At 47.0% G+C, this 11,040-nt stretch overlaps 1 protein-coding gene across 1 annotated transcript; it reads left to right on the forward strand.

Moving 5' to 3' along the window:
- The first annotated feature begins 4,579 nt into the window (after positions 1 to 4,579).
- On the forward strand, positions 4,580 to 10,176 carry LOC119000227 (vomeronasal type-1 receptor 3-like). Its single transcript, XM_037065140.1, has 2 exons — positions 4,580 to 5,018; positions 8,977 to 10,176. The coding sequence occupies exons 1-2, from the start codon at positions 5,016 to 5,018 to the stop codon at positions 9,949 to 9,951; spliced, it is 978 nt and encodes a 325-aa protein (XP_036921035.1). The 5' UTR covers positions 4,580 to 5,015; the 3' UTR covers positions 9,952 to 10,176.
- Positions 10,177 to 11,040: the final 864 nt, after the last annotated feature.

An 11,040-nucleotide genomic window follows, 5' to 3' on the forward strand; every position in this document is an offset into this window, starting at 1 on the left:
CCTGGATGGAGGTAGGCAAAGGAGAAAAAATGGGAAAAACTGTGATAGCATAATCCATAAAATATAATTAAAAAATAAAATGCACCACCGGGATGACTGGTGAAATCGAGTAGGTCCAGAGGGTTAGAGGTCAGTCCAATGTCAATGTGAGCATCCTGGTTTCTAGGGATGCGCTGTGATTACCTAGGGAAACCTTGTTTGTAGAACATACACACTACAACATCCAGGGATAAAGAGGTATCAGGAAAGCAGTTTCCTCACAAACCTGTGTCTCCATTTTCTCTGGGATTGTTTCAAAATTATGAGACGAACTGAATTTATGCTTCCCACTGAGAAAGGACCAGGCCTAACTGGTTTTAGTTGGTTAATTCTATCAGGAACTTAATGAATAATTAAAGTCAGTATTGTGCAAAATCTTTTTAGGAAATTGTTGGGAACAAGAAAAATAGTCTCAGTCCCAAGGAGCCTGCGTCCCTAGCAGACACCCTGTAGGTTGATTGCCATCTGTTTAGTTTCAAAATTTTCCTCTCAGTTGAGTCAGACCCCACCCTGTTCCCGAGCGCGGGCTCTGTAAGCCAATAGCTAACTGCCACATCTGCTTCTGTGCAACGCTTGCTTGCTTGCCTCTATATAAGGACTTAGCTGTAAGCGCTGAGCGCGACTCTCGTTTGCAGCCCCTGCGGGCACCGTGTCTCCGGACACTTTGGAGAGTTCGCCCCTGTGCAGGTTAAACTTGGCCAATAAAGTAACATCTTTGAAACCCTGAAAGTCTCTGATATTTGTTCTCGCGGTTGGTGGATGCAACAGAAATAGAGGAGGGAATACTTCCCAAGCCATTTTATGAGCTCAGCACAACTCGAACAAGACAAGGATATTAAAGAATGGAAGATCACAGACCACGATCCCTGAAGAACACAGGCGCATAAATCCACCACAGAGTATTAGCAAATCGAAGCAGCAATATGCAATAGAACAGGAGGTCTCCAGTGTCTTGTGATGTGGCCTTGGCATTTTACTAACTGCTCTGAACCCCCTTTCCCCCTACACCCTNGTGTCTCCGGACACTGAGAGTTCGCCCCTGTGCAGGTTAAACTTGGCCAATAAAGTAACATCTTTGAAACCCTGAAAGTCTCCGATATTTGTTCTCGAGGTTGGTGGATGCAACAGAAATAGAGGAGGGAATACTTCCCAAGCCATTTTATGAGCTCAGCACAACTCGAACAAGACAAGGATATTAAAGAATGGAAGATCACAGACCACGATCCCTGAAGAACACAGGCGCATAAATCCACCACAGAGTATTAGCAAATCGAAGCAGCAATATGCAATAGAACAGGAGGTCTCCAGTGTCTTGTGATGTGGCCTTGGCATTTTACTAACTGCTCTGAACCCCCTTTCCCCCTACACCCTTCCTGAGGACAGGACCTGGAATATGGTTGATGACAAATTCTCCACCCCTTCTGAGTGGCAGGCCTGGGGGATGGGCCAGTAACAGAACTTCAGACCACCAGGCAAGGCCATTGGATGCAAGAGCAAGAATGTTTCCTGGATGGGAACAGTCAGTTTCTCTCTTCCCAGGACATGAATCTGGAGCACACACCCGTGGTGACCAAAGGCAGAGATGACGGACCGTGCTGGCGGCACCCACAGTCCCCAAATCAGACTCATCCGTGTCCTTCAGGGTGCTGGCTCTTTTCAACAGAGCGAGGAGGGCCGCGCAACACCTCAGTCAATCCCCACTTGCATTGGCAGGCAGAAGTTGTTCTGTGGCTTGCAATCAGCTCTGCTAACACCCACCAGAGGCTCATCACCCGAATTAGGAGAGAAACATGTGGAAGTGGGCGAGGGGGCAGCACACTGAGGTGCGGTCCCCTGATAAGCAGGGGCAGATGTCGAATGCTGGGGGGAACGATGCCCTTGGGGTGGGCAGTGGCATGTACTTAAGTAGCAGGTCAAACTTTCCATGTTTCTGATGTCTGTCTGATTGTAGGGCGTTCCTCTCCTGTCCCCAAAACAAAGGAGTGAGGGAAGACACTGTACACAGGGGTGACTGGGTGTTGGATGTTGGACTGTGACAACGTTCAAGGCTCACCTCTCTATGCCTTTCCTGCCCCATGTCTGGGTGGGCCGGTGTGAGCGCCCAGCGCTCCCTCCTTGGGTGCATGGGAGATTCAGACCCGGACCACCCTGTCCACAGCAGGAACGCTCTCCCTGGCCCACCCCGACCACAATGAAAGGACAGGCTGGTCTCCTTTCTCTGCCCTCCAAAGCAGGTTTGGGGACTGCTTGGTCTTTACACGCACTGAGAGCATCAGCAGGAAGGTTGGGGAAGGAAGGGGGTTTAGGAAGAGGCTCCTTCACCAGCCCATGCTGTGGAGATGGTCAGGGCGACTCCACACGCGACTGACGAAGCCGAACAAGTGAGGACCTTCCGAAAGGTGTGTGGGCCCAAGGGGTGAGGCACAAAAGGGACTGCCACCTGTGGAGGGGGCGGGTTTGCCTGTCTGGGTCCCATTTCTCTGAGCTCAAAAGGGGTTCGTCGAGTTGAAGCACAACTTCCAAATCCCGATTTCCCCTGGGCTCTGTGTTTGTCGGACTCCCCGCCTTAAAGGTCAATCAAGGACATTGCTTGGACACTTGTGGGTTGGGGAGGTGATGTAGGAGGCTGTAGCTGGCTGAGCCACGAGGGTGGCCCTCAGGCTGTCAGGACATCTCACCCCACAGACTCCTGCCCAGGACAGTGTTCCAGGCCCTCATGTTGACCACCGAGCAGATCCCACTTGGGCAGTGTGTGAATCCTGGGAGTGGGACGGGCTGGTATGCGACTGCTATGAGACTTTACTCCGCATGGCCCAGCCTCACCAGTGACTTCACCCCATGGCGGCTCTGTGACTGCAGGGGGGGAAGGGGCAGTGTTGCGATGTCCCCACCGAGGACATGGGCTGTTGAGAAGCCTACCATAAATATGAGAAAATGACAAGTGTTGGCAAGGACGTGGAGAATTTGGGACTCCTGTGCACTGTCAATGGGATGGTTGAAAGGGAAAACCACTATGTAAAACAATAGGACTATTCCTCAGAAATTAAAAATAGAACTACTACATGATTGAGCAACTTCACTTCTAGGTATAAATCAAAGGAATTGAAAGCAGGTCGGGATGAGATACATTTTTGCCGGCCCAAAGTCATTGCCACACAGCCAAGAGGTTGAAGACATGCTATGTCTATGGATGGATGAATGAAGAAACCAAATGTGATACATACGTACAATGGAACAGCCTTAAAATAGAAGGAAATCCTACCCATGTTACACTGTGGACGTTAACCTAAGGGCAACCAACCAGTCTCAAAGAGACAAACGCTGAAGGAGTCCACTTGTATGAGGTATGTCAAGTAGTCAAGTTCATAGCAACAGAGTGGAGAATGGTGGTTACCTGTGCCTGGGGAAAGGGGGAAAGGATTCTCGTGTAATGGGTAGAGAGTTTTTGGTTTGCACGATGAGAAGGGTTTGCGGCTCTGTCGCACAGCATGGTGAGATACCAGACACCCCTGCTCTGAGCACTTTCAGTTCAGGGGGCGAATTTCATGTCATGTGTCATTTACACAGTTTCACAAAGACAATGACAACACTAAACGTGGGAGAGGATGGAGAAGAACTGGATCTCTCACACGTGGCTGGGAGAAATGTGAAGAGACGTAGCCACTCTGGGAAACAGGTTTCAGTTCTGTGAGGATGGAATGTACACACCCCAGGCAACCCATCGTTGTACTCCTGGGCATTGAGCTCAGAGAGGTGAAAACTCATGTTTACCCCGAATCCTGAACACAGTCGTTCTTGTAATAGACACACTGGTTAATGTCTAACACCAAAACTGCAAGACAAACGCTAATGTCCTTCAGTAGGGAATGTTCAGCCAAGTGTGGTGCACCCACAGGAGGAGACTCACTCGACAGTAAGAATGATGGAGCTATTGACACATGGGACAAAAGGAGAGATTCAGAGAGTAATGCCCAGTGGTAGGGGCTGATGGCAAAGGTTATATGCTGCATAATTCTATGACTATATAACATTCTGGAAAAGGCAAAATGACAGAGATGGAGCAGAGAACCATGGCAGAGGGGTGGGTGTGGGCAGGAAGAGGCAGCAGGAGGGAAACCTTCATGGGGATGGAAGAGTCCTGTGTCTGGTGGTCACAGGAGTGTACCTCGCGGTGACAGGACGTGAGACTACAGCCGCACACGTCACAGTCACCACCCTCAAACGGGCCTGTGACTTGAAAGATGCACCACTGGGGGAAGCGGTGGAAGGATGAGTGGGACTCCTCTGCACTACCGTCATGCTTTCCTGTGAATGGACAATTAGTTCAAAACGAAAGCTTACATTTAAAGAATGGTCACTTTTCCTGTTGTTTAAAGTTGTTGGAGTGCCATCATTGAATACGTACTGGGAATTCAAACAAAACCTCGGCTTTGGTCAGAGCAGAAGGCAATGCAAAGTGCTTGTTTTGTGTGAACATCTCAGAAACCCGAAACTCAGCCCTGAGCAGCCAGCCAGCTGGCCCCCAGCTCAGGGCTGCTGCCCTGTGGCCGGTGTCACACTGAAAACCCTCCCTGTGAGCAGGAGCAGGGACTCCTGGGGAGCTTCCCGCCACTGCTCTGGGACCCTGGGGAGTCATTTAGCACTCAGTCCCACTCGGAGGCCAGGTGTCAGCTCAGGAGCAGATTGCAAGTTGTACTAATGATCCTAACAACAGGGGACACCCTGCCCTGGGGACAGCAGCCTAGGTATCTGCGGACCTGCCAGGCTGAGTCACTGCACACAAGGCGATTTCCAGCTTGGACAACAAAGTGGCTCCTGCCCAGAGGGGGATGAGGTCATGGGCCCCCTCCTCATAACCCGGATCCTGCTGCTGCCCTGCAGCACAGCTGAGAGCAACGCCCTGCACGGCCCTGCCCTGTGGAGCAGACCCACTGTGGTGAGGATGCCAGTGTGACCGGGGGCTGGGGTACCAAGAGATGGTAAGTGTTTTCCAGAATTTCTGCTCCTCCTTTTATTCTCGTCCTTCCAAATGTGAACTCAGTCTTATAGCAGTGCCCCCTCCGTTTCAGCTTCCTTCCTTGTATTCACTTTTGTGTACCATCAGGGCTTTTTTTAAATGCCAGCTTTTAGAATTTCTTGTTCAATTTTTCTTTTCTTTTCTTTTTTACTGATTAATTTTCCATTTTTTAAGTTTTCTCTTCCTTGAATTTCTGCTTTGTGTTCACGGTTATATTCATTTTTCTTCTTTACATGGATTTCAAAAAATCTCCCAATATAGAACTGAGACTTTTTTTGTGAGTTCATTATGTTACTCACACGTACTGGACTATAGGCTGAAATACATTACGTGTCGATGCCCTGCTCTACCCCCCCCCCCCCCCCCCCCCCCCACTGCACACACAAAGAAGAGGTTACACACACACCCGGGGAGAGAGAGGGAGGGAGGGAGAGGGAGATATGCTGATAGAGAAGTGGGCCACTGATGCAGATGTGCAGGGTCACTGGAGCTGGGGTGGGCACTGAACCTTATTGAGCAAGGGGTCTTTTTTGTAGTCCCAGAGGGTCAAACCCCTCCTGAGTGTGAGAACACTGAGTGGGGCCACACCTGGAGAATGACTAGAACGCAGGGCAGACTACTATGCACACAGATTTCTGAGTGAGAGGGGATGGAACCATTTCCTTTCTGCTCTTGCTAGTGTCAGGAGGAGCTCCCAGGAGGACTGGCCAAGCTTTGGTGGACCCTGGGAGTACAATTCTTCAGAATTATGGAGGAGGAGGTTAAAAAAATTCTGGTGCTCCGGGCACACCCTTTGCCAGTATATCAGAATTCCTGAAGGACTCCCTGTTAAAGTCCCCACCCCCACCCCAGGTGGTGATCCTCAGAGGAGAGGCACAATAAAGAAGCGCTGGCCACGTGAATTAAATGGGAATCCTGCACTCCAGGTAGGAAGGTCGTGCACAGGACGGTTTTAAAAACCCTTCCAGGGCACTGGGCTCCAGAACAATCCCTTCAGGGGGTGCAGATGGACGCTCTGGGTGAGCGCCACCTACAGAGGCTGTTCCTCATTCAGGTACAAATGTCAGCTTCAGAAAAACAGGGGACAGCTCCTGCTCTCCCCCCACCGACTCCTGCCAATTTTTTTTTCTTTTTGGCTGAAATGCCTACTCTTTGCTGGAAGTAGAAGAGGGAGTGAAGCTGTGTAAGGCAGCCAAGTGCCACTGGCAGAGGGGAGAAAACGAAACGAGGTAGGAAGCGGTAGAAGGGCTGAGAGTGTGGTGGGGGCAGAGGGGAGAAAAACGGACACTTCCCAGAAAAGCCAACAATCCTCTGAGCAGGGTGGTGGGGAGCCTAGTTAGAAGCAGCGAGGAAACAAAGTGGAGGGATTACAGTCCCCACCTTGCCAACCAGAATCTCAGCGCAGGGAGTTCAGCTCGGTGGAGACAGTCTTTGGTATATCCAAGCCACCTTAATAACAATCTGTGACATAACTGAATTTTAATAACAAAAACCCTGGCTACAGATATGTAAAAACCAGAGGAGAATGGTTGGAGCCTTTCAGCAGTAGACAACTCTCCTTTTATTCTTATTTGCCCCTTTCTGGTTACTTTCCTATTTTTTCCCCCTTATCTGCACTGCGTCCCCGCCCTGCCTCCCAGGCACAGCCGGAGCCGACAAGGAGCGTGGGGCGGCAGGTGCAGCACCGGCGCGCACCTGTCCCGTGTGCGCTCCNCATTTTTTAATTGGGTTGCTTGTCTTCTTTGAGTGGAGTCATGTGAGTTCTTTGTATATTTTGGAGATTAAACCTTTGTCTGAGGTATCATTGGCAAATATGTTTTCCCAAACAGTTGCTTCTCTTTTTATCTTGTACTGTTTTCCTTAGCCATGCAGAAGCTTTTAAGTTTGATGAGATCCCATTTGTTTATTCTTTCCTTTATAACCCTTGCTCTAGGGGACGTATCAGTAAAAATCTTGCTGCATGGAATATCTGAGATTTTCCTGCCAATGCTCTCCTCTAGGGCTTTAATGGTTTCCCAGCTTATGTTTAATTCTTTTATCCACCTTGAATTTATTTTGGTGTATGGTATAAGTTGGTGCTCAAATTTTATTTTTTTTGCAGGTAGCTATCCAGTTCTCCCAACACCATTTGTTGAAAAGGCTATCTTTACCCCATTTTATGTTATTGCCCCCTTTGTCAAATATTAATTGACTGTAGAGAGTTGGGTTTATTTCTGGGCTCTCTGTTCTATTCCATCGGTCTATGTGCCCGTTTTTATGCCAGTACCAGGCTATTTTGATTACAGTGGCCTTGTAATACAGTTTGATATCAGGTATTGTGATCCCTCCTACTTTGTTCTTCTTTCTCAAAATTGCAGCTGCTATTTGGGGTCTTTTATGGTTCCATATAAATTTTTGAAGTGTTTGTTCTATGTCTGTGAAATATGCCATTGGTACTTTAATAGGTATTGCACTGAATCTGTAAATTGCTTTGGGTAGTATGGACATTTTGATGATGTTAATTCTTCTAATCCATGAACACGGTATATGTTTCCATTTGTTTGTGTCTTCCTTGATTTCTTTCTTCAGTGTTGTGTCCTTTTCTGTATACAGGTCTTTTACCTCCTTGGTTAGGTTTACTCCCAGATATTTTATTTTTGTTTTTGCTATATTGAATGGGATTTTTTTCTGGATTTCTGCTTCTGCTATGTCATTGTTGGTATACAAAAATGCCTTTGATTTCTGGATATTGACTTTGTATCCCACTGTTTTGCCAAATTCATTTATTAGTTTGAGCAGTTTTTTGGTAGAGGGTATAGCATTTTCCATGAACACTATCATGTCATCTGCAAATAGTGACAGTTTTGTTTCCTCCTTCCCGATTTGGATCCCTTTTATTTCCTTTTCTTGTCTGATCACTGTGGCTAGAACTTCCAATACTATATTGAATAGAAGTGGTGAAAGTGGACAACCTTGTCTCGTTCCTGATCTTAGTGGAAAAGGTTTTAGTTTTTGCCCATTGAGTATGATGTTGGCTGTACGTCTTTCATATATGGCCTTCATCATATTGAGGAATGCTCCCTCTATTCCCATTTTTCTGAGTGCCTTTATCATAAATGGGCATTGTACCTTATCAAAAGCTTTTTCTGCATCTATTGATATGATCATGTGGTTTGTCTTTGCTTTTGGTTATGTGATGTATGTATTACATGTACTGATTTACAAATATTGAACGCATCCCTGGGATGAATCCCACTTGGTTGTGGTGTATGATCCTTTTGATGTATTGTTGGATGTGATTTGCCAATATTTTATTGAGGATTTTAGTGTCTATGTTCATCAGCGATATTGGCCTGAAGTTTTCTTTCTTTGTTGTGTCTCTATCTGGCTTTGGAATTAGGATGATGCTGGCTTCATAAAAAGAGTTGGGGACTTTTCCCTCCTTTTGGATTTTTTGGAATAGTCTGTGAAGAATAGGGGTTAGCTCTTCCTTAAAAGCTTTTGTAGAATTCTCCTGTGAACCCATCTGGTCCAGGGCTTTTGTGTGATGGGAGTTTTTTTGATTACTGCTTCAATTTCCTCTGCTGCTATTGGGCTGTTCAGGTTTTCTGCTTCTTTTTCATTGAGTTTTGGAAGAATATGTCTCTAAGATTTCTGCTACTGTACCACATTTTCAGAAGTGTAACTGTTGTTCTTCTTTCTTCCTCGTTTTCCTTTTTTCGTGCTCAAGTCTATTCACTTTTAGTCTAAATTCACTTGCAAACCCTAATCCATTCCACATGCCAGAATTTGAAGTTACGTTTCTAGCAAATAACTTTCTTCTCCATAGGGCCTGATATTACACTCTCTTTACATTTCTACATCCCTGAAACTTGACGAACTACTCCTCGGTCTTAATTGTTTGTAACATTTCCACTCACAGTCAGATTATTTGTCTACAGGATGTGCTGTCCTTGGCTGGAAGACCTCGGAGAGGCTGCCGTTCCATGGCTTCCAGAGACACCCTGTTTGGGGTCTTCTTCACCATTCAAACTGGTGTTGGTTTCCTGGGGAACTGCTTGCTGTTTACTTTATACGTGTACACTGTCTTCACTCTCCCCCATAAGAAGAAGCCTGCTGACAGGATCCTTGCCCACTTAACTTTGGCTAACGCCCTGACCCTCCTGTTCAGAGGGGTTCCAAATATAATTAGTTCCTTCGGAATGAGGCCCGAGATAGGTGACTCTGGGTGTAAAACAGTTCTCTACATTCAGAGGGTGACCCGGAGTGTTTCTCTGTACACCACCTCCCTCCAGAGCATGTTCCAGGCTGTGACCTTGCCTTTAAGTGGTTATAAATGGGCCTGGCTCAAGAACAACATCTCCACTCTCATCCAACCCTCCATCTTTTTCTGCTGGATCATCAACATGGTCATCAATTCTGAGATTATCTTAAGAACTGTGGCCAATAGGAATACCAGTGAGGCTACATCTGGGTATCGCAGTCCTTTTTGTAAGTCCAGTGTGTATGATCACCAGGTGGCTTTGACGTTTCTCAGTACCGTGCTCATTCAGGACTTGTTCTTTCTCTCCCTAATGATGTGCAGCAGCATCTACATGGTGACTGTCCTTTCCAGACACCACAGGACAGCTCAGCGCATCCGCAGCAGTGGCCGCTCTTTACGAAGCTCTCCTGAAGGCAAAGCCACCCTCGTTATTGTCACACTGGTCTGCTGCTTCATTATCTTCTACTGGACCAACAGCCTTCTAACTGCTTATGGACAGCTTGGACGTAAGGGGAATTGGCCACTGGAGAACGTTAATAACTTTATTTCTTCATGTTACCCGACCATCTGTCCTTTCATCCTGATGAAAAATGAGAATAGAATTTCCAGAGTGAATTTCTTCAATAGTAGGACCAGAATGTTTTCCTGTTAAAGTAAATTAAATGATCCTATGAACACTCCTCAGCATTTGTCTTTACAAGAAGTTTTGTTTATATGCCTTCACAGTCACATGGTCATCAGTGGCTGGAGGGATGTATTTGGTCCCCATTGTGCTGAGTTAACGGGAAGTAAAATCAATGCATTGTCCAGTTATGAAACTTTTCAGATATTGCATGTAATGTTTAGATTATAACACTACTATACAAGGTTTAACCTTTAAACCAATAATATATGTAATGTGTTGGGAACCTGCCTGTTTTCAGGAATTGTAACTGCCCCCCATGGCTAAGGCTGAGTGAGCGACCTCTGGAATGCGAGCCACTAAGGAGACAAAGCTTGTCTCTGGTAGCAAGTGCTGCTTCTGCTTCATCCCTGCCCCCAAAGCATGGTCGATGTCCATGTAACACCCCTCACAGAGAGGGGCAACCTAAGCCAGACATGATCACTTGGAAAGCCATCACGGGAGGACTCGGGGGGGCTGCAACAAAGAGGGAGTGGTGGACACTTGCCCCCCACCCCGCTGTTCTGACATAGCCCGAGTCCCCATGTCCTCTGGGAGAAGTGCTTCCTGGCTCTAATTCGCTTAAGCCTGAAAACCTATGATGGAGGAGGCAGGCAGCCCCTTGCCAGCTAGAGTGGGATCCGGGGTGATCGGGCATAAGAAAGAGTTCCTAAAAGTCCTGCGAAGCCTGCTTTGCTAAGAGTGCTTTCATTCACATGATAAGGGTCCGAGCAGGAAATGAGTATGTCTCCCAAAGTTTCTACAACTCCCCTACCTGACAGACACTTACTCAGACTAAGCCCTCAGATTTCTTTGAAATGTTATCTACTGTTTGATCCTTACCGCCTGTATTCCTGTGTATTACAACCCAATAAAAGCCGTTGAGGAAAGGGCTCCTTGCCTTTGTCCGCTGAGAGACTGGCCACCTCTCCTCCCCAAGCAGATCGTGTCTTGGTAGTTTCACTTTCATCCATGGCAGACGAGGGGACTTTGTGGGCAAAGTTGCTCCCACAGTAATGTGTAGTGTTTTGTAATATTGGAAACCTTATAAAATCATACAATTATAAAAATTGATAAACC

The sequence above is a fragment of the Sturnira hondurensis genome, unplaced genomic scaffold (genome assembly GCF_014824575.4).
Source record: "Sturnira hondurensis isolate 20B ecotype Veracruz unplaced genomic scaffold, ASM1482457v3 Scaffold0015596, whole genome shotgun sequence".
NCBI classification, from domain to species: Eukaryota; Metazoa; Chordata; class Mammalia; order Chiroptera; family Phyllostomidae; genus Sturnira; species Sturnira hondurensis.